This window comes from Macrobrachium nipponense, chromosome 33 (genome assembly GCF_015104395.2).
Source record: "Macrobrachium nipponense isolate FS-2020 chromosome 33, ASM1510439v2, whole genome shotgun sequence".
Lineage (NCBI taxonomy): Eukaryota > Metazoa > Arthropoda > Malacostraca > Decapoda > Palaemonidae > Macrobrachium > Macrobrachium nipponense.
Genome location: NC_087219.1, coordinates 30254068 through 30279067, shown reverse-complemented (window position 1 = coordinate 30279067; position 25000 = coordinate 30254068). Strand labels below are relative to the sequence as shown.

General features: G+C 36.4%; 1 protein-coding gene across 2 annotated transcripts in view; it reads right to left on the bottom strand.

Annotated features, from left to right (window-relative positions):
* Positions 1-12732: 12732 nt before the first annotated feature.
* Positions 12733-25000, bottom strand: part of LOC135203054 (sialin-like) — a 24289-nt gene continuing 12021 nt past the window's right edge. For both annotated transcript variants that reach the window (XM_064232649.1, XM_064232650.1), the window contains exons 4-13: positions 24574-24635; positions 23845-23922; positions 23305-23460; positions 22913-23000; positions 19330-19486; positions 18546-18762; positions 17728-17860; positions 15476-15631; positions 14070-14155; positions 12733-13400 (exon numbers count right to left, since the gene is read on the bottom strand). In XM_064232649.1, coding sequence (XP_064088719.1) covers positions 13161-13400; positions 14070-14155; positions 15476-15631; positions 17728-17860; positions 18546-18762; positions 19330-19486; positions 22913-23000; positions 23305-23460; positions 23845-23922; positions 24574-24635 — 1373 coding nt within the window. In that variant the 3' untranslated portion in view covers positions 12733-13160. The remainder of the gene's footprint in view (positions 13401-14069; positions 14156-15475; positions 15632-17727; positions 17861-18545; positions 18763-19329; positions 19487-22912; positions 23001-23304; positions 23461-23844; positions 23923-24573; positions 24636-25000) is intronic.

Below are 25000 nucleotides of genomic sequence, written 5' to 3'. Positions count from 1 at the left end.
AGAAAAAAAAGGAGAAAAAAGATCAAAACAACAATAATAAGTGAACTTTCCCCCATTATACAGCGCACATAAGAGAAAAGAAACATATATAATTCAATATCTTTCCCAAACGAAATGTGTACTGTTACGGAATCTGCTACCGCAACAATCCCATCGACCAGAAACGACCAGAGAAGAATCCATTTACATGATATGTTCTCGTGAAATGCCATAATCAGCATCTACAGAAATAGTGCAAATCCCCGAGTAATCAACTCCAAAGGAAAAATCCGCAACCGGACTCATTACAGCAACCTTAGCAAAAAAAAAAAAAAAAAAAACCCACCTGTGAACACGTCAGGTGCTTCGGACTACAGCATAGTCAGACTGGCGACGCCAGAAACTCATGATTCTCAAAAAAGAATGTTCTATACTGAACTACGTAAGCACACTCCGCAGAACTATCTCCAGGATATGACTAAGGTGTTCCAAAGATTAATGTCACCTCCATATATATAAATCATCATCTTAATAATAACACCACTCCGGTGATATAAATATTTCCTCTATTTAATTAATGACCCCACGCCAAAAAATCATCCCCCCTCCAAAACAATTGTCATTAAATCATAACATCCCATGACATTTCCCGAATTATATAAAACCCCAATGTTATCTATTCGGCTCGTGAAACCCAAAAAATTCAGCCCAAATATCATACACGCAGGAACAGTCACATGTTTATCATCACGTTTCTCAGCCAAAGCAAAAATTTGCCGTATTTCAACACGTACCTACGTGAAATATTAACCCCAAAATCTTACGCCAAAACGCCGCAGATTTGCGCATATTAAGAAAAAAAAACCTTAGAAGGAAATAAAAGAGAGAAAAAAAATGTGAAGGCATTCTGTCACCAAATCGCAAAAAAAAAGACAGCAAGAAAAAAAGAAAAAAAATGCAATTGCACGACAATATATTAATCACCACAACCAATTCTTTTCAATTTCGAGATATGTGTTAGCCTTGACTGACCTGTTTGTTCATTTAAAACTACAAATCTGTTTTCAATTTTCTCTTTAATGACTTTAAAAGGACCTTCAAACTTCGGGTCTAGTTTGTAATTTAACTCATTTCTCACGTTAAGTTTTAAAAATACCTTGTCTCCGACATTGATCTTGGGATCAGACGATTTACTATTACCCTTCTGTACCATATCTCTGGTTGTGGATTCGAGATTACGGCTGAGACATTCGTGTCTCTCTCTCGCTGTGGATATCAATGCCTCGACTGTATCCTCCCCATGATGAGGCATAGTTAGCAAATCAAATGTGCCTCGCGCTGGACAACCAAACAAAGTTTCAAATGGGACATTTTAATTAAATCACTGACCTTAGTGTTAATACTATGTCTAACAACATTAATATATCTGTTCCAATCTGATCATTACCACCTACAGTTTTCCTGAGAGCCTCGAGCACTTTCCTCTTTGCTCGTTCACACAAACCATTTGCCTTGGGTCTGTATGGAATAATTGTCCCTTTCTGTATCCCCATGACTTCAGCTAAACATTCCAAGGTTTTGTCACAAATTCCCTCCCATTGTCGGTTAATAGAACTTCGGGTGAGCCATTTCTGCAAATGATACCATTGAAAAACGCTATGGCTACTTCTTCGGCCGTTTTATGCTTAAGTGGGAAAATTTCTACTATCCTTGTAAGTTCATCTATTATCACTAACAAGTACTTGTTCGCATATCTAGACTCACAAAAATTCGCTAAGATATCCATATGTATTCTCTGAAAAGGTCTACTCGGTACAGGATACGATCATATTTTGCATGAAGTTGTCCTTGCAGGCTTACATGCGTTGCACACCGTACAATTCCTTACGAAATTTTCCACATCTTTCCCCATATTTTTCCAAATGTATTTAGCACGAACCTCATCATACGTTTTTTCTATTCCCAAGTGAGGACTACCGAACCTGCAATGAACTATATCCAAAACCACTGAAATTAGGAACTTCGGAATTACGATCTGTGTCGTATCTCCTTTACTTTCGCTGGTTCTCAACTTATATTTAATTTTCCTAACCAATAGATTACCTTCTAACTCCAAGCCCGAAAAAGGTAACTTATAACGTTTCCTGACTAATTACCCTCTTAGAAACGCTTTTGCATCTGCTAAAATCTCGTCTTCATCTTGCCTTTGCTCTACGAGAGGTATATCCCATTGTATGGTTTCGGTAGTGACTTGCGCGACTTGGAAACCTTCGGTGTCATGAAAACTCCTGCTGAGAGCATCAGCAACAACGTTAAATTTGCCCTTTATATATTTGAGCTTTGCATCAAAATCTCTGATAGTTAAAAACCATCGAGCTCTTTTGGGCGACAAATTGGGTATATTAAAAAGATCTAGTAATGGTTTGTGGTCTGTAAGAACTTCTGCTTTATTCCCCATCAGTAACATTTTAAAATGAACTAAGCTCGACACTATTGCAAAGGCTTCTTTGTCCTGAACTTCCTGCTATAAAAAGCTATAGGATGAAATTTCCCATCGAACTTTTGCATAAGGCAAGCACCTATACCTTCCTGGCTTGCATCAGTCACTAATGCAAAAGGTTCCCTAAAATCTGGAAACTTCAAAACAGGTTGATTCATTAGCGCGTCCTTGAGCTTTTGAAAACTCTCCGCCTGGGGTTCCTTCCATTGAAATTGAACGTCTTCCCGCAAGACATCTGTTAGGGGAGCTGCTATATTAGAGAACCCTTTCACAAACCTCCTAAAGAAACCGGCGATACCCAGGAATGACTTAATCTCTTTCTTTGATCTGGGGGTGCGAAAATTCGCTATTGCTTTGACTTTATCGTCATTTACTTTAACCCCTTCCTTAGATATGACGTGACCTAGATATGTGATCTGCTTTTTCAACAACGAGCACTTGGCTAGCTTGATTTTCAACCCCGCTAATCTAAGCCTCCTAAGTACTTCTGTAAGCACTTCCAGGTGTTGTGCAATTGTGTCCGTTGCGATCAGGATGTCATCCATATACACAAAAACATTTTTGCCCAATAACCCGTGCAAAACTGTGTTCACCAACCTGGTAAAAGTCATTGGACTGCCCGATAAACCGAAAGGCATTCGCGTGAAAAAGCGGTATATTCCTTGCTACTCTCACTAAGAGGGACCTGTAGGAAACCCTGCGCCAAATCAATTGAGCTATAAATATTATGTCCCTTAATTTCAACAAAAAGATCTGGTATGCACGCGACTGGGTAACGGTCAGGGATCGTCTTCTCATTTAAACGTCTAAAATTGACGCATACACGGACAGAACTATCTTTCTTAGGCACCGCTAACAAGAGAAAGTTGTAAGGAGACACACTGGGTCTAATGATTCCTTCTTCTTCCAATCTATTAACCTCTTTCTCTACCTGTTCTCTGATTTTGAAAGGTATGCGATATGCAGGAATTTAAATAGTTTTTGTGTCACTCTCCAAATTTACCTTATGCTCTAACACATTAGTCAACCCCAATTTATCACCTTGTAAGGCTACCGTATCCCCAAATTGTGCCAAGAGCCCGCTTATCACTTCAACGTGTTCGCTATAATCCGCATTAGCTAAATGTTCTCTGAATGTTCGTTTCCTTGATTGCATTTCTGCCTCCGAAAACTCAGGTATCCCTCTACGATAGCCACTGAACCACTATCACAACTCCAATCTTGGAAATCCAATATATATGTGTTTTTCTGGTATCTCCTAACTGTATCATTACAGTTTAGCAACTCTAACCATGTAAACCTATCCTTGGATACACTGTTCACCGATGCCGTGCTAACAATCCCTCTAAGCTTTTCGCTATTTTCAATAATACACATCTGTGGGTTTTCTCATTTCCTTCAATTTAACTTTTACCATAGTCTTTGAACCTGGTAGTAACATAATATCTTCAGATAAAACACCTCTATATTTGTGGTTAGTACGTCCCCTTGCCACCGCCCCATACACATTACCACCCTCAGTATCATCCCCAGCATTGCTAGTATCAGAAATAACATCCATATTAGTATCATCACCCCATTGGTATCACTGTGAACTCTGATAGAACCCCTGTAATCATTTCCCATATCACCAATGTGTATTTTAATATCACCTTTCTCCATAACACTCGTATCACTGCCATTAGTACCACCGAGCACATCTCCTCTTTCATTAACCTCCAAGTCCTCCATTCTATTCACGTCCCCATACGGTAGAAAACTACCTGGTATTCCGACTGTTATCCCATTAGCACCCGCATGGATCGAAATCTTGTGTCTTCTACGAGCAGGATGACCCAGCAGAAGTTTATTGCACAACGTAATTCCTTTTATTACCAAAAATGGTTCTGTTAACACTCTGTCACCAAGAGTAAACTGTACTTGAACACAACCCAGGGTATTTAATCTATGGGCTTGCACATCACACACCGTCTCCGTTGAGGGTTGTAAAGGGTAATTGGAAAATATGGATTGTTACAGATTATAGTCCATTAGATTTATCGAAGCCCCCGAGTCTATAAACACCGGGATATCCACATCCCTTACTGTTCCATAGACTATAGGCTTGGGCTCTGGGGCGTCCCCCACGAGACCACAATGGCATTTACCAATCACCCGTACCCTTTTTGTTGATCGGGCTTCCAAAAATTTCGCCGATCCCTTTGCCCTCTGGTTTGACCTGCCTGGGAAGTTCTCACACTATGATTACCAGAACCTTGGGGTGTAGGTCTCGCATCTCTCCGTATCTGAGACGGACAAGACTGCTGATAATGATCAGTACTTTTACACATTCCACAATATTTAACCCTGCACAATTTCTTTGGATGCCCTGGTTTATTGCAGTTGAAACAGCGCAACTGCTGCTGCTTTTGATCGATCGATCTTTTGTTATACTCAACTTTTGCGCACAGATGAGGAGAAAATTCCGTGTCTCTTTGTACTCTATTCCTCGGGCCTGTCCCGTTAAAAATTGTGCTATCTACAGTGGGACATTTAGACCTTTGTTTATCTATTTGGGTATAAAGTAATTCTTCGTCTGAAGTAGGTTCAATCTTTTTATCAAAGCTATCTACTATCGCATCCGGTACCTCATGCAAGAGCAGGGAAAAATAGATAAGTTTATGAATATTATTTAGAGAGAAATTATCCCCTGTAACCCTTTTAGGTGTTTTCAATTTTCCTACCCAATCTGCCACTGCATCAAAACAGTTTTGAACTATGTTCTACGAGACTATTAGTGCCCTTCCGTAGTTTATAAAGACCCCGAAGGTCCCTCACCATATCTCCGTGTTCCTTTGGGCCATACGCTGTTTTCAAAAATGCTTGCAAGTCCGTCCAGGTACGACATTTTGTAAATTGGAAATTCTTACCTGATGGGAGAGGTCTCCCTTTTTGAAATCTAGCAAAGCTTTCGCCTCTCTAAATGCCTCTACATCGTCTACTATATTCTTTCCCGCTAAATAGTTATTAACTCCTTCAATAAAGATATTTACAGGCTGTGACAGTACGCCATCTACAATCCCTTTGAATGGGCTAACGCCAGCACTAATGTGTGTCACATGATGTAGTAGCGTTGTAGGGGTTTTAGTATCCGCCATGTTTCCCTGTTTCTGAAAGCTATTTTGTTCTATAAGCATCCCTGATCTCAATAACATCAATGTATTTATATATACCAAACCCAATCAAGAAAAGTTAACACACATTTTCCCCCAATAATGGATAACAAAAGGCAAACGTGCCCCATGCCCAGTCACAATAACAATCCCACGAAAGTAACAATAAAAAAAAACAGGGAGGGGATAGAAAGGGAAAAAGAATGCAAAAATGCTTATCAAACACTTCGCCCTGGCAACCATTCCCAGTTCTCTCTCTCTCTCTTCTCTCCTCTCTCTCTCCTCTCTTCTCTCTCGCTCTCTCTTTCTCTCTCTCTCCCTCTCCTCTCCTCTCTCTCTCTCTCTCGGGCGTGACTCGCAACAAAATCTCTGCTCAAGTAAACTCGCCACAAACAAACACAAGGAACATGAACAACAACAAAACAGTAAAAAAAAATACACAAAAGATAAAAAGAAGAAAATAAGAAAGAAAAACTCGAAAATACACTCACGTCTTCATACGACCAGAAACCGAATTCGTATACACACCACAAATATGCATGAACTGCAAAACACTTTAATACGTTGAAAATTAAACTTTTCCTCTTCACGTTTTAAAACACTATTATTCCAGAACCTCAAGGAGCTGAAACTGACTTAGCTTGAGAGACGAGCTGTCACGAACAGCTTCTCTCTGTCGGACACATTGAATCAGCAAAAATAGCCTCGAGTTGCCTGTGACATGATTAATAACCCCTTTTCCTACAAAATAAGAAAAGACCCTCTATTTCTAACTGGTCACCCGTCTCTTCAGAGCGTACCTACAGCTTATAAAATATATAAAAAGCCTCTTAAACCGCCTGCCACCACTGTTACTACCCCCCCTGTTCACTAAACTACACAAACTGGGAACTCTTACCTGTAGTCAGTAGTGCCCTCTGTCTGCAATCATGTCATTAGGCCATTAAGATCTCGTAAGTACAAAAATATACTATTTTTACCCAAAGCTGTTGGTTATAAAATAGGACAAAATGATTAACAAGTCATAATGGCATAAAAGCTAAACCTGCCCATAAAGTAACCAGTAAGTTAATATTATACCCTCCTGACTAAGAATTCTCTCCCATGCCCATATTGTCAATAAGTACATTGTATTAGTCAGGTTAGAGATTTCCGTCTCTAAATTAGCCATGGAATAGGACCCATCTGCAATAAAGATGATGAGGCATAAAAGACATGTCACACACATCACTCTTTTCAAAGTATTCACGTAAAGAGAGTATTTCACACTTCTCTCTCTTTTTCAAAGGTAACGGTTTTCTAAGTTTTTACAAAATATGTCTCACCTTCATGATGGGGCTTTGTCTCCCGACACTCGGTGTGTAACACTTCACCTCTTGGCGTTCACCTAAAAGAATGTGACTTTCGCAAGTGCCTTGGACTATTAGGCCTGTAACACCCGTACAAACGAATGTACATGCCTCACAACCGGGTGAGTGATCTCTCGGTTAAACTGCTTGCGTATTCAAATTCCTTTCCCATGTAAGTTGGCTCTACAGTTCAGCCTGCCTCCAAGCGAGAAGTGATATGTGACTTCACTTAACATTACATTGACATTTTAAACATATTATTAATCATTGCCCCTCTTTTCATCTGACATATATATATAGCGTGACAAAATGCCAAGTATCTGGTTACTTCACTTACCAATCATTAAATGAGTACCTCACAACAGGCAGACACCTGAACCTTCATCACAAGTAAAATAAGACTGAATACTCTAAAGGTAACAGTGATCCCTTAAACAACTTACCAGTATTGCAGAAAATCAGACTAAGTTAATCAAAACAGGTGTGAGGCTATCTTATATGCAATCAAATTAATTATAGGGCCTCCATCAACAACTTTAAAAGTCCAAGATTTCCCTGATTTCAGAAGTCTAAGTATTTCCCTGGTTCTAACTCACTTCAAGTACATTGAAGGAAAACAGCTCAATTACCACTCTATGTTTCTACCTAAGCATAATCAAACACATATACTGGTGAAAAAGAAACGCTTATAAAAATTTTAAATACAAAAATTTATTATTAAACTTAAAATTATAAGTGAAATTCACAATATCAGAGAAAATTACTGTTATCTAAAAACAAAGCAAAGTTCACTTAATTCTTGAATTAATTAAGTAAAATTAAATCAAAATCAATTTATCACAAAATTCAAGAAAATTGATTAAGCTAATCGAAATTCAAAAGTGTTAGGCAATAATTAAAATTTGGAAAATAATTCACAAGTGCCAAACAACACTAAAACTTGAAAAGAATTCTAAGTAAATGCAAATTAATTCACAAGTGTAAATTCAATTGCGTGTGCAACGATTAATTAATGACAACAACTAAGTTAATCAAGTTGTGAATGCAAATGAAAACACATCATAGAAAAATATAGAAAATACCAAAATTGTAAAAAGTACTAATCACATGGAATATAAAATAAAAACACACACTTCAATAAAAAAATGAATAAATGCACAAAAAATCACTTCAATAAGAAAATGGATAAATGCACAATAATCATTTCATTAAGAAAATGGATAAACGCACAAAAAATCACTTCAAATGGAACAAACACAAAAGATAAAAATTTGCAATGTGTAAAAATTTAAACTTGTTTCATGAAACCGTTGTAACTATTAGGTGCATCTAATAAACTTATATAACACGTTGCCTTGGTACCAATTTACTTTCTACTGCAGCTAGTTCAAAAAAATTTCACCAATTCACAATATTTCACAAAAGAAAAGGCGCCGTTCCCCACTTGTACAATGTTTGTTCAGATTCCACAAAAAACACTGAATAATACTAAATAACTCTAAGAAATATAAAATCTGAAATTTATATGAGTGACCAACAATTACGTACACTAAACTCTTTACGTTAATTTGAAATCTAAGGTGGCGTGCGAGAGAGAGGGGGAAGATCTAAAACGCTATGATGTTCTAAGTCTGAAAGAATCTTTCTTTTCGCATGGAAGCTGAAAACAGTGGATTTCACACAAAAGGTTTTGGGCATGCGAAACATGATGCAATCTTTCTAGAAGCTTCTAATATGACATAACTTTACAGAGAAATCGTGAAATTTTCATGTGCTATTCGGCAAAGACATACACGTATGAAATCAGTCATGTACGTAGTATGCTCAACAAAGACACGTACTTGTTGAAACAGAAGTTCCTTATCAGACGTTATGACTGGTTATGAAAACAAAACCAAGACTTCGGGGTCTCTTATCTCGAGGCGTTGAGAAGTTGTGGAAACAATTTCTAGCTTGAATGGACAAAGTTAATCATTCTCTTTTTTCATTCTACTTTATATACTCTTTAAATTATGTATGCGAAATCTGAACATACGTTTTTAGACATCCTATAACTCTAAGCTAAATAAGGCATCTGGAAATGTTGCAAAACTCTTTTCTAACATTTTATAGTCACAAAGAAGATATATGCGTTACATAAGTACCATCATATAATAATAGTAGATATGCATAAATGTGTGTGTGCATATATATATATATATATATATATATATATATATATATATATATATATATATATATATATATATATATATATACACACACAAAACGATTAGAATAGTTGTATCTGGACTAAATCGTGTAACCTTCAAAAAAGATCAAACTTGAAATGCCTTGCAGGAAAAGCTATGATCTGTAAATGAGAAATATATATATACAGTTCTTTGTAAAAAGAACGCCTCGACAAATGAAGAAAGTAAGCTGAGAGGATTCTAAAACTCAATCACAAATGAAGGTATTATCACGGAAATGAGATGAAAACCCAAGAGTTTTCCAGACGAGAGAGAGAGAGAGAGAGAGAGAGTTTTTCCTTCTCGAGAAACCTCTGACTCTGTGACGTCACCCGCAGAAGAGGCTTAATCCAGCTCACGAGGGCTGAGACCGGTCTCATGAAGGTCCTGGAACCTTCCTGGAAGAGCTTTTTCGTTTTGTCCTGTTTTGTTTTAGTTCTTTTCCTGGAGAAGCTTCCAGTGAAAGGTCAGTGTCTTGGTAGTTGAAAGTACTACGTCTCTCTCTCTCTCTCTGTATCTCTGTCTCTCTCTGTCTTTCTGTCTCTCTCTCTCTCTCTTTTGTGTTTAATTTTATTCAGTTTTTGTCTCTTTAAGAAGTATTTGTGACAAGATCAAAGATTTTGTTAGTTATAAGTACGCAGTACGCTCTCTCTCTCTTCTCTCTCTCTCTCTCTCTCTCTCTCTCTCTCTCTGTGACAAATGCTTCTCTCAAACAATAATTCTTTATGAATTAAGAAGCACTATGTACGTAATATTTCAAAGGGCCTTGCAAATTGATGAAGCACGATGCATATATTTTACAAAGAAAAACAAAGCATTATTGAAGCATAAAAAAAATGTTTCTTTATAAAAATAAAACAAGTATCACTCATGTTCTAATTTGATACATTTTTGGTTTCGTTATCAATAGTAGGAAAGAATATCACATAAGATAAAAATTCATATTATGAAAAAAACACTAGACTTGCTGTTGTATTACTCGATGATATATTATTATTATTATTATTATGCATAAAAATCTCATAATGGTATGAATCATTTTGTGAAGAAGCCACAACAGTGGAAGTATTGATATGTATTGAAAGAAATATGTAGCTTTCAAATTGAAGACTCGGGTTGGTTGTCGAAAGCTCTGGTTTTGTTTATATATTTTTAATGTACATTTACGCCTACACCTTTGTGGATTTCTTCACCATTATTATTATAATTTTTTATTGGTCTATCACAGTTCTCAAATTCGACAGGGTGATATTCATAGTATTGGGGGATTCCGGGTTGCATCCTGCCTCCTTAGGAGGAGTCCATCACTTTTCTTACTATGTATGCTGTTTCTAGGAGCACACTCCTCTGCATGAATCCTGGAGCTACTTCGTCCTCTAGTTTTTCCAGATTCCTTCTCAGGGAGAGGGTCTGCTTCCTAAGTATTAGTACTGTTATTATGCAAACATCATGCCGAAGAAGCAACCTTATTCAGATCTGATTACTCTTTCGCCAGAAAGTAAGTAAATTAGTAAATCTAGCAACAAGAGGGAGAAAAGTAATGTAAGACAGTAATGCAAGTCTTGGCCAAGGAGTAGTACACCTTTTCATAGACTTGTAAGCAACTTGAGGCAATGAAATTGTGGCCTGCGGCATCGCCTTGCTTATTACATTGCTGGGATGTCTAGTCTCTCTCCTCTCTCTCTCTCTCTCTCTCTCTCTCTCTCTGGCACTACCTCACTGTCTTCTAAAGAATACTTTGCTACCGCTCTGCTCAAATGGGAGAAGGATATGATATACTTACAGACAGACAGACACAGACACAGCACACACACATACATAGTGTATATCTGTATATAATTATGTATATATATATATATATATATATATATATATATATATGATAACTTTAATTATAGGCGTTTAGATCAAATGTATTATGGCAACGGCTTCTCGTTAAAACGTCAAAAAAAATGCAAATGAATGCGAATCCATAAACTGAAATTAATGCATACGGTTATAGATGTTACATGACATGATTATATGATATGATATGATATATGATATGATATGATATGATATATATATATATAAATATATATATATAAATATAAATAATAGTATATATATATATATATATATATATATATAATATATATATATATATATGTATGTATATATACATGTATATATAATATATGTATATATATATAATATTACATATAATATATATAAATATATGTATGTAGATATATGATTATATAATATTATATATTAAGTTATAATATATATATTAATATATTATATGCATTACGGCTTATATATAATAAATTATATAACCGTATACATTAATTTCAGTTTATGGATTCGCATTCATTTGCATTTCTTTTGACGTTTTAACGAGAAGCCGTTGCCATAATACATTTGATCTAAAAGCCCATTAATTGAATTACAAACTCGGAAAGATCTCAGATTTCACGCTATCGTTCCAAACAATGGGGAAAATTAAGTGTGACCCAAAAAATTTGCATTATATATTAGTAAGAGTCAATACGGCTTCCATATATATTTCCAATTGCGAGGTTTGGCGAGGTTCCAAAAACTATAGCAAACGAAGTTTCCAAAATTAGAAAACGCGATCCATTCCGATTCCCGGCGATATTCAATTGAATCAATAAATAGGTAAAAACTAGACACGAATAAATAAATGCAGGTTGTGTTACCTCGCGTTTGAATAGGATGCATTGATCGACATTCAGTTTTTTTGTTTTTTATTATTCCTTACGGACGGAATATGGGTGTGGGGGGGGGGGGGTGGGGGAGAGAGCGGAGGTTTGGGTGGGGGGGGGGGGGGCGGTGGTTGGTTGGATTGCAATTCATATTTTTTACATTGCGTGTACATGCAAAAGGGTCTGTGCTCTTGTGAATAAAAAAACTCATTGACTCTTTTTGGTTTACACTCGTACAGTTGGTATTATCTGCAACACACACACATATATATGTGCATGTATATGTACATATACATACATGCTTGCATACATACACACACACTTATGTATATATATATATATATATATATATATATATATATATATATATGTGTGTGTGTGTGTGTGTGTGTGTGTGTTGTGTGTGTGTGTGTGTGTAAAGAAGCATAGAGAGAGAGAGACAATAGTATATCTGTTACACTTACCAGATGAACGAGCATTCCTGATCAATACGATAGCCTCTTAATGAATAGCAAGAATGCAAATCTAAAACCTACGACAGGATAGACCTAGATTGACAAAGTCTCACTTTTCAGATGTCATTTGTGACACAAAAGAAGATGGATATAACAGCGGTTTATTTCATTTTTATGTGCATTATGTGCATACTATAGCACGAAAAAATGAGAAATTCACCTCGTGGAAATGATGAGATTATCATATGTTATGAATTATATTTTTTCCATTGTCTCTCATTGTAAAGAGCGTTGTACTTTTTCCCTGACTTTGATATGCAAATTAGTTAATTATTTTATTTATACTCGCTTGTTTAAAAAAAAAAGAGGTTGTCTTTTATGTATTTAAATCAATTTGAATACATTACTGTTTTACTATGAATGTGAATTTACTTAGTGTAAATTTTCGTTCCAAATTAATCTATTTTCTTTTTGTTTAAAAGCATAAAGGCACCAGGAAGAATGAATTAAAAGGGGAAGGCTTTCACAATGGGGTTTTTGGCTTTTATGTTCATAATTCTGCTCAAAATGGAAAAATCTTTAACATTGGCATTTTTATCTTCCATTTTCGAAATTTTGAAATTCCTCGTTCCTCTCTTCACATCATACTTTTTTTTTTATACACGTAACTTCCTTCATAACGGAATAAGTCAGCAGCGACGCCTCTTTTTTTTTTTTTTATTTTTTTTTTTCCTGGAACCTTGCCCTGCCATCATAAAATCATGAAACAATTTGGATACTTTCTCATCACTCGGAACTTTTCATCGGCGCCTTCTCTTCCTCCGAAATGGAGCTCTCGACGTCCTGAGGTTTTTGCCTCTTCGAGGCAGAAGAAGCACTGGAAGACGAGGAGGGAGATACTCTCACAAACTCGACGTCATTCCAAGGCTGGACCTCTCCCGTGACGAGGAACAGGTAGAAGATGGCCGTGATGAAGTATATTGGGACGCAGATCCAGAAGACTCTCTGCCAGGCTTCCATAGATTCCTGGAAAATGTAAGTGTGAGTGTAAATTGTTATTCACGATTAGTATCATAAGAAAATCAAGTAAGGAATGCGCAGAGGTCTTATTCTGGGCTATCGAGTTTTCAAACGCACGAACATGACTCACTTTAACCTGAAATGAAAATAAAAACTACCGAGGCTAGAGGGCTGCAATTCGGTGTATTTGATGACTAGAGGGTGGATGATCGACGTACCAATTGAGAGCTAAAATAAGAAAAAAAGACAGACGTTGGATTGATACATTACTGAGTCTTTGCAACACTTCAGGTAATTGAAAACGATACTGAAATAAATATTTGAAAAATCTCTGCAGCAAAAAACTAATATATATCAGAAAATAATTGTAAAAATACCTATCGCCAGGTCCTCCCCACCCTTAACCCCTACAGTGAGCGGGACTAAAACTAATAAGAAAAGGCACTGTTTAACTTTGCGTGATAAACATATCATAATGAAATTCCCTTTCTCGTCGTTACAAGGGAAGTCACCGGAAAAAAAAATACTAAAAAGTTTTTTTTTTCATTTATCCACATTTGACATCAACAACCCTTTAAAGAATTCACTCGTAAGCAGATGAAAGGGAAATGTAATACTTATTTACGAGCAGTTTTCATTGGAATTCGCGCAAATGCAATGCAACAAAGATCTTACCTGTCCTTCCGTCATCACTCCCGTGACGATCGGCACAATAAAAGCTATGATCGATCCCAGGGTGTTGTCTAACCCTAAGAGAGTTCCTGGAATGAAGAGTAATGAAAATGTTTTATCAACCTATTGGTAATATTTGCATAATGCGAGTTTGATAACTATTATGATCAGGGTTTCTGCATAAATTACCTGATCACTGCAACTCATGATTGGCTTCCTTCTCTTGTTCAAATTCATCATGATTGTTTTGAATTTAAATAGTAATATATTGAATTAATATGTATATAATGAATATGCTTTGTATCTTCATATTTTACGCAAATTTACATTAATTATGTCTTGTTCTCTTCAATTTTCCATAAATCATGCAAGTTTCCTTAAATAGAAAAACGGAATATCATTTTGATCTGGGTTTGTTATCTGTGATAATAATAAGATTAATTCCTCAAGCGATACTTTTTTTTTACATTTAAGCTGGAAGCTGATCATTATTTGAAAAAATGGACTCGACATATTCTTGTCTGAAGATCAAGTTTATTAATTCTACATTCCTTTGGAAAAAAAGAGAGTGGATTGAACTTACACTTTCCTTGTAATTGTAAGATTATTATTACCATTTGTCGGCTCGAAGTTGATCATTACTTAAGAAAAAATGGGTTCGACACATTCTCGTCTTAAGATCAAGTTTCTTAATTCTACATTCATTTCGAAAACACGAGAGTGGATTAAACTTATACTTTCCTTCTAATTATTAGATTATTATTACCATTTGTTGGGAAAAACTCTGCATCACGAAAGTTTATACAATTTTTTAAGGGGTCCACAATAATAGAAATGCTAAAATTTCGTATATAATTGATAAACACTATTTAGATGCTTTCGAACCAAGAGAAGGGTTCGAAAGTTTTTATGTAGTGTTTATAAATTATACACGAACTTTTAGCATTTTTATTATTGTGGACCCCTTTGAATATTATTACCATTAATAGGCTTGAACACGTAAGGGGCCTATGGAAGTATTTACTCCTAAAAACATTAAAAAAGTACAAGAATCCCATGTCAAAATAATAAATAATAATTAAGAAAATAACTAGCAAAACCACCAGACGAAATTCCATAAACCCACGACATGAATAAGCCTCTCAATGAAAAAAATAAGAGGCAAGATTTCATAACCAAATATATGAGGACAGAAAAAGCAAATACGTTCAAACTCGGGAATAAATTTTTATAAATAGAAGATAGGATTTTTTCCCCCATAAACCTACAACAAGAATAAAATCTCAATAAAAAAAATAAGAGGTAAGATTTCGTAACCAAATATGTGAGGACAGAAAAAACAAATGCGTTCAAACTCCGGAATAAAACTTTATGAATAGCAGTGAGAAGTTCTTTATCTTTTTTTTTACCAGCAAAGTTTGGAGCAATGTCCGTGTGATTGACCAAGATGCTTGTCGTGTTGGCGCCGTTGCAGAAGAGAGCCAAGCAGAGCAAGGTTATGGCTGTTGTGGCGTCGCATCCAGCGAAGGACACTCCCAGGATCATAATTCCAGGTCCCCAGAGAGCTGCGGAAAGATATGAAGACGATTTCATGAGTCTTTTTTGAAGTCTTGAAATGGAGTTTTATGTAAGTGGAGTAATCGTGAATTTTCTGTTATTATTATTATTCTTCTTCTTCCTATTATTATTATTATTATTATTATTATTATTATTATTATTATTATTATTATATTATTATTGAAATATAGTTTTATGATTTTCATATTAATCAGTAATGGAAATAATCCTGAATTTTTTGTTATTGTTATTCTTCTTCTTCCTATTATTATTATTATTATTATTATTATTATTATATTATTATTATTATTATTATTATTATTATTATTATTATATTATTATTATTATTATATCCTTATAGTACCACGAGTCTTGAAATGGAGAAACAAATTCACAGTTATGTAAATGTACATATATTTAAATTTAAAATTTAAAGGATAATTTTCGGGAATCTGTTCGGTTCCCCATTATCAATCAGATTAATAAGGGGAACCGAACAGATTCCCGAAAGCTATCCTTAGTTTTAAATTTGAATATATGTATATTTACATAACTGTGGATTTGTTTATCCATTATTATTATTATTATTATTATTATTATTATTATTATTATTATTATTATTATTATTATTATTATTATTATTTTATTATTGTCTATCTCAGTCATCCTATTCGACTGGGTGGTATTTATAGTCTGGGGTTCCGGGTTACACCCTGCCTCCTTAGGAGTCCATCAATTTTCTCTCTAGGTGCGCTGTTTCTAGTAGCACACTCTCCTGCATGAGTCCTGGCCCTGATTCGGCATCTAGTTTCAGGTTTCTTTTCAGGAATCGTGCCTAGTGTTCCTGTTACTATTATTATTATTATTATTATTATTATTATTATTATTATTATTATTATTATTATTATTATTATTATTTGAGTGTCTCAACAGTCCTCCAAACGCAGCTTATACACTCAGGATTTTCTCAGGACGAATATTTAGTAACACTGTTTCATTTCTTGTTGATGGCCATTTCCTGGTTAAACCTTCCTCTGTACCAGAGTATGTACGGTTGGTTCTTGGGGGAAACCACTTACTTAAGACATGACTCCCATTGCAAGTCCTTGCATAGTTCTTGAAGGATCTGTATGCATACTTATACTTGCATTTTCAGAAAGCTTAACGGGCTTATGTTCTAATTTTCATGTATCCCTGAATACACTATTCTAGGCAATTACCGACTATCAAGCTAAAATTGCTTCTACTTTCCAAGGGCCTCATATGGGGGTATGGGAGACAGAGAGAAATTTCTTTCATTCCTTTTTTTATGACGCAAGAGAGCCAGACCACAAAGGGGCTTATATTGGTTTCTACACTAGATTCACATCAACCATGTATTTGATGTCTCGGCCTTTCCCTTACGACGCTCCTGATTGGCTGTTGATAAGCCAATCACAGGGCTGGAAACTCTCAATCTCTCGAGTAAGTTCACGTAGGCAGGATGTATGTTCCACCCTTCCTGAAAGACGTATACCCCTCAGGAGAGATGGAACATACTACATCCTGCCTATGTGAACTCTCGAGAGAGACTGGGAGATTCCAGCCCTGTATTGGCTTATCAACAGCCAATCAGGAGCGTCGTAAGGGACTAGTATAGACATCAATTGCACGGTTGATGTGAATCTACTATAGTAACCACCACAACACGCTTAATTACATTCGTCCTATGGTCACTTAAGATAAGTTTCAAGGTTTACAGCTTCAAAATCACTCACTGTGTATAGAGGTAAGGGCTATACGATTGTACAGTCGCTCAGTACCATAGAGATTGAATATATACGCATGTGATTGTCACTCAAGGCCCCAGTCCACCCATGCAAGATCAAGAGAGCGCCAGGAAAGGGTTGCTAAGGATAGCAAGGTTCACGTTGTCAGTGAAATACAATCAGGTAGCGAGAGGGGTTTTGAACTCAGGGCCACACACTGTGAAGTCCAGGCACAACCAGCTGAGTTCGTTAGTGGATGCCCCTAGCTAAAGTGTCATAATATAAGTAAGAACTGTGTTATGATAGTGAATTCATTGTGTAATTTGTCCACGGTGAACTGCATAGTGATGTCTTACCTAGTACACCAAAAATCCTTCTGGAATTCGTGACGGAGAGGTAATTTCGAGAGATCAGCCAGCTGGAGAAAGAACTCCAGAAGATGCCCCCTATGTAGCGACAGAGGAAGGGAGCTGCGGATAAAGTTCCGTTCTGGAAATGATGAGAGAATAGGGTATATCTCTAGTATTTCTGCAATAAGTCATAAGTTTGTGATATTTATCATCTTGGTTGCCCGGACCAAGTGTATAGGCCTACACCGGACATGTAGTACCTCAAATATCTTACACCACTTACAGGCTGTTTTTTGAGCAAGGGCTCATGATGTCATAAAGATGGCTAAAGCTAAATCAACTGGCCAATCGTGGCGGGAACAAAGGAAATATTCCCAATTACAGGGACAACAATGTTGTTTAGGAGGAAGGTCCACAATTAAAACAATTTTCATTCTTGGTTTTGCAATAAATGATAACATTGCGCAAAAGAACACATGAGCTATAGGAGATTCACATCAATCGTGCATTTGATGTCTAAGCCAGTCCCTTCCGACGCTCCTCGTTGGCTGTTAATAAGCCAATCACATGACTGGAAACTCTCAGTCTCTCTCGAGAGTTCACATGGGTAGTATTCCTCGGGGGACGTGGACCATAGATCCTGCCCAAATGAACTCTCTCAAGAGACTGAGAGTTTCCAGGCGTAAGATTGGCTTATCAACAGCCAATCAGAAGCGTCGTAAGGGACGGTCCTAGACATCAAATCCAATGTTGATGTGAATCTTCTATAGCTTTAACTGGGAAAAGAACATGAGAAGCTGTGAAGAGAATGACACCACCCCCACATCCCTGATGGAGAATCCCAAGACGTTCTTCATGTAGGTCGGAAGCTGAGCGAAGAGGAGAGAGATGCCCCAGCCGTTTCCAGTGCAGCCGGCAAAGATGGCCCACACTGGAAGGCTGGAGAAGATCTCCTTCCAGGGGACCCTCCTGGAAGCGCTGCTCTTCGTGCCACTTTCCTTCAGGGCTGTTCTTATGTACTGCAGTTCTCGGACGCTGATTCTGTCGCGGATCAAATTAGAAGTTTGGTTAATAATCGTTCTTCTTTGGTGTTTTAAAAGATTTTTTCCGACTACGTTCGTCTCTCTTTTTTTTTAGAAACTGGCTAAGCAGAGATTCATGAAGTGTGGTAGGTTTGGTCTACTAGGAAGTTTGTTGATAATGAAGAATAAATAATATATAGGTGCAAGTTTGGTCTACTAGGAAGTTTGGTGATAATGAAGAATGAATAATATATAGTTATCATAACCAGTTTTGGGACATGTGTCCCCTTTTCCAACTGTGGCCTCACTGAATTATGACTTAATGATCCTGAAACTGTTTTAGAAAATGCCAAATAAATACAAATAAATACTTTAATAAGTAAACAATCTAATTAAGCGAATAATTAAATGACTATATCAAACTTTACAGATAACTTAACTCAAATTAGATATGTATCTGTTTATTTAATTTAATGATTCGTTTATGAACAACAGCTTAATCTTCAAATGCGTCGTCATCAGTTTTAAAGCTGAGAGAGGAGATGATTTCGAAGACCAGCCAAGGAACCCAAGTTCTCCTCCGCACCTGGGATGCTCCTCGGGGGAGTTATGCATAAAGTTGAACCAGACGCAGCACCACAGGAGGGAGAGGGCGCCCATGACGTAGAACTGGGACGCCCATCCGTGGTTGTCGATAATGACCCCACACAGGGGCATTGTCATGGCTGAGCTCAAAGTGGCAGCTGGAGAGAGAGAGAGAGAGAGAGAGAGAGAGAGAGATCGGTTAATGAGTCATATTGTTCCAGGGCATTTTGGGCGCTCGTGATCATGTGTAGAAATGTGTTCTAGTTTTTGTGATGAACAGACAGGTGGATATGGAAAGACTTTATTATTTATTATTATTATTATTATTATTATTATTATTATTATTATTATTATTATTATTATTATTATTATTATTATCAAGTAGGCTTCTGCAGGATAAGAAATATCACAATAAATATAACACAAAGGTGAATTAACAGTATAGTTGAAAGAAATTCGAATAACAATTCCATTAAGAATGGAATTCCGTCAGCACACAGCAGCGGCGAAATCATTGTTTGTTTGCATTCTTGATTATTCAAACTGTGGAAAATGACTGAAGTTAAAATTAATGAAGAGCCAAGACCGTATATGTCCACCGAAGCACCAACGGCTTTTATTTTTGACAAAATTTCTCGAGAACAGTCGAATGGACTGTGATGACACTTGCTAGAATCCTTTTGTAGGGTCTCCTCTCTCTGGCTGGTAAAAATGAAAAAAGATCTGGAATGGTTTTATAGGATATTCCTGGAAAATGACGATTTTTTCTTAATATTTTTTTTCTCGTAAATACTTTATTTTTGTAGCATTGCAGGAATATTGCGTAAGAAACTTTCAGTATGCAACCACCAAAAGTGTCCCCAGCAAGTGCTTTCCAGCAAACGTTTTCCAGCAAGGTTTTCCAGCAGGTGTTTCCAGCATGTGATTCTAGAAAGTGTTTTCCAGCGAGTGTTTCTAGCTAGCTTTCCAGCAACTGTTTCCAGCAAGTGTTTCCAGCAGGTGTTTTCCAGTGAGTGTTTCCAGCTAGTTTTCCAGCAAGTGTTTTTCAGCAAGTATTTCTAGCAGATGTTTTTCAGCAAGTGTTTCCAGCAGGTGTTTTCAGTAAGCTTTGTCAGTAGATATTTCCAGCAAGTGTTTCCAGCAGCGTTTTCAGCAAGTGTTTTACCAGTGTTTCCAGCAAGTGTTTTCCAGTAAGTGTTTTTCAGCAAGAGTTTCCAGCAAGTATTTCCAGCAGGTGGTACCAGCAAGATTTCCAGTAGATATATCCAGAAAGTGTTTCCAGCAGCATTTTCAGCAAATGTTTCCAGCAAGTTTTTCCAGTAGATATATCCAGCAAGTGTTTCCAGCAAGTGTTTTCAAGTAAGTGTTTCCAGCAAATGTTTTCAAGTAAGTGTTTCCAGCAAGTATTTCCAGCAAATGATTTTTAGAAGGTGTATCCAGAAAGTTTTTTTCAGCGAATGATTTCTAGCAAGTGTTTTCAGCAAGTTTACCAGCAAGTTTTTCAGTAGATATATCTAGCAAGTGTTTCCAGTAAGTATTTCTAGCATATGATTTTTAGCAGGTGTTTCCAGCAAGTATTTCCAGCAAATGATTTTTAGCAGGTGTTTCCAGCAAGTAATTCCAGCAAATGATTTCTAGCATGTGTTTCCAACAAACGTTTCCCAGCAAGCGTTTCCAGCAGGGGTTTCCAGCAAGTGTTACCAGGAAGTGTTTCCAGGAAAACTCCATTCAACTGCTTCCATCTTTCTCACAATCTTGTTGTCAGAGAGACCGAGAGAACTAAGATTTCCAGAATCTTTTCGATTGATTCCTCGAGTACAGCAAATTATCGTCCACTGCAGAAAACATTTCCGGGAGAAATCTTCGAGACATTTATAATCGGCAAAGTATAAAGGGGAAGGAATTCCTTAAATGGAACAACGAATACTTTTGCAGAATCCTTGATACAGAACGCTCAAATCACTCTTCCATTTCATAGAAAGCAATGTTGCTTCAATGTAGGGCAATTAGAGCATAGAATGTCACAACCGTCCTATGGATGAAACGCCCCCCCCCCCCCCAACACACTAGAAAATAAAGTGCAAATTGGGATTCCGCCACTGCAGGGAATGAACGACGAATGAAATCAACACTAAAAATAGAATCATCTTGCGAAATTGATCCCTTCTCTCAGTAACATATTTTTTTATAAAAAAAATGCCCATCTTGCATATGAACTCTTCATAATCTGTTGACAAGAAACAGATGAGACAATAAGGAGTTTTATCTATTTTTTGTCGTGAATTCTTATAATAACTTGATGCACTTGTCATTCTTTTGGGGGGTCAGATTTAGACATTTCTTTGTTGCTGTTTAAATGCACTTGTTTACGATCATCTTTGGACGATTTGATTTAATTTTGTTTGTTTGTCACCCTTCCACTTTCTTTCTACTTTTACAAAAGTTGATTAGTAATAATAATAATAATAATAATAATAATAATAATAATAATAATAATAATAATAATAATAATAATAATAATAATAATAATGATAATTGAAAAAGAAACCCACAAAATCACTGTGTAGCTTGTTTACTTCTAAGTATTTACATTTAATTTTACCCCACACTCGAGTACTTTCAGGCCCCATCTGTGGCCCATTTTCAAGAGATGTTTGGAATGTCAGCCTGGGTCAAGACTGCTGGGCCTTGACCGAGGCTGACATCCCAAACATCTCTTGAAAATGGGCCACAGATAGGGCCTGAAAGTACTCGAGTGTGGAGTAAAATTAAATGTAAATACTTAGAAGTAAACAAGCTACACAGTGATTTTGTGGGTTTCTTTTTCAATCCCCAGAAGAAAACAAAGAAGTTTTTGTTTGGTTAATAATAATAATAATAATAATAATAATAATAATAATAATAATAATAATAATAATAATAATAATAATAATAATAATAATAATAATCTTTGACATTAGGTGCAGTTCGAATACATATTGTGAAACTCATCATTAGTCAGAATTACGAAATGCTCTTTTTTTTCATTTTTATTTTTTTGAAGGAGAAACAAATGAATTTTTTTCAGAAACTGAGCTTGCTTTACCAGGGAGATCGTGGTGTATTTTTGGGTAATGTCAGAAAAAATAAAGTGCCTGTATAAGTGGGTCTTACTAAAGTAAAAATCGTGAAGAGAAAATTGTCTTCAATGTGAAAAATTATCAAAAAAAGGCTTGATATGACAGACAGTATCATATTTTCAATCATCTTGACAAAGGCAGCTTACAAGTGGAATTTGAGAGTACAAAAACATTTAAAAAAAGAAGGTGCTGGAATATGTATAAAAGAACAAAATATTTAGAGAATAAAAAAAAAAGACTTAATATGACAGTAAATATCTATATTTTAAGTTTTCTCGATAAAGACAGAATACAGGTGGTGGAGTTTAGAAACACCAAAACTTTTTCAATATCTAAAAAGGGTCGATGGAAACTTTGGGAAACGAAGTTTTCCGGAAAAATAGGGGTGCCTTTGGAGGTGGGGGGGTTTTACAGGGGTTAGGGGTGTGGATAAAACAGTCTAAGAGCGTTGGGTAACGGACTTACCAAGATAAACAATGGCGACAAACCTCGGTCTCTCGATCGGAGGAATCCAGCGCGTGATGCAAGCATGCATGCAGGGCCAAGAGACTCCCTGTGAAAAGCGATTGATTCTTTCATTTCTTAGCTGCTATGAAATTTGAATTTTGGAGTGAATAAGTCACTTTGGGCCATTAAAAGTTATACTGGATGATAACGAAAATCAATTTGCATCGCGTCCAAGTTAGCAAAATATTTGAGTCTATGTCATTGTTCATTAATGGAACTTCGAATGAGGAAAAAGTACAAATTTTCTAATAAGCCAAAACAAAGATCTTGAGCCAGCTTCAGATTCTGAGATAGAGTAAATGGAGTAAAAATAGTATTAACCAGCCTCATTTTCATAGCACAAACGATACCTGAAACATTCCGTGGATTATACGAAGAGCGATCAAAGCCCCATAATGCCACCTCGCCATGACAGGAGAGAGAAGAGCAAAAATTCCACCACCCAGGATGCAAACGCCATAGACCATCCTGGCTCCGTACAGCTCCGCCAAGCGACCTCCAAGGACCTGTAAGTGACTGAGATCAGTACGTGGCAACAGGGATATTCGTCTCACAGTACAGAAATCGAGAAACCACCCTGTGATAGGGATGTAAGAACGCTACCACCGTAGGTCCTGCGTGTCTTAAAAGGCGACTAAAAGGACAGCTACTGCCTTGGAGTCTTCCTTTTTTAGTTAAAGGCTAGTCCCGCTGCCAATAACTGTGGAAACTGCAGCCTTGCAGTCTTACCTTTTAGTAAAAGGCTAGTCCCCCTGCCATAGCAAGAATAATTACGAACAGATATCGGAATGATTAGAATACTTCACCAAGTAGCCATAACATAAATAGGTCTAAGGAGGTACCGGTATGAATGAACCACAGACAGATCCCTGTGGTATTTATACAGCTACCTGCGTCAGTGCGTAGCCGTAGGAGAAGGAACCGAGGACCAGACCTTGAGTTGTGTCATCCCAGAGGAATTCACCTTCCTGAAAAAAGGACAGAGATAGACATGGGGTGTGTATAGTGCCTTGTGTCTGTTTGGGAAGTGTAAGACTTCTAGTGGATACGATATGGAATGATTTTTGTGGCTTGTTATTTGGGAAATATATTACACTCTCGTGCGTTTGGGACAGAAATTCATGTATAAAGCAATATATGTATATATACATGTGTACCTAATAAAAGGAGCCCATAAAAACGCCGAATTATAGGAAGTAAGTACTATATTTCAGAGACTGCTGTCTCTCTCTTCAGGTAGGTCATTACCAACCTGAAAAGAGAGAGGCAGCAGTCTCTGATATATAGTACTTACTTTCTATATTTTGGCGTTTTTATGGGCTCCTTTTATTAGATGGAATTCTGTTGTAATAAAACATTCTTACCAGTCAAATTTGTATACATATATTATATTTTTGTATATGTATATACATATATATATATATATATATATATATATATATATATATATAATATATATATATATATATATATATATGAATGTACACACACACACACACACACACACACACACACACACACACACACACACACATATATATATATATATATATATATATATATATATATATTATATTCCTTATGGTTTCCCAAGAAAACACGAAATTTCTAACTCTTACCTCATTTTGTAAGTCAGGAACTATCGTCGTCACCTTGCCAGGTATCTCAGTCAGCTCCAAGGCTGGATTAGAACCGAATGAAATCACGTCATATACATGTTAATCTTTGACATTTCAGGATCAGGTTTAATGGCCGTGAGTTTAAAATTAAAATTTTCCATATTTTCTGCTTTCTCTGTTCACTGTCCATAAATAAATAATTATATTATTTCATTCACATACACTTGCTATTTCCATATTCTTCTGGTGAATGAATGAGGAATGAAAGCACATGGATCAATGGAATGAAGTGATTTGGTTTGCGTGTATTATCAAGCAAATTCATTCCTGAAGATTATTATTATTATTATTATTATTATTATTATTATTATTATATTATTATCATCATCATCATATCAAAAGTCAGCACTGTGGGCGTGATATATAT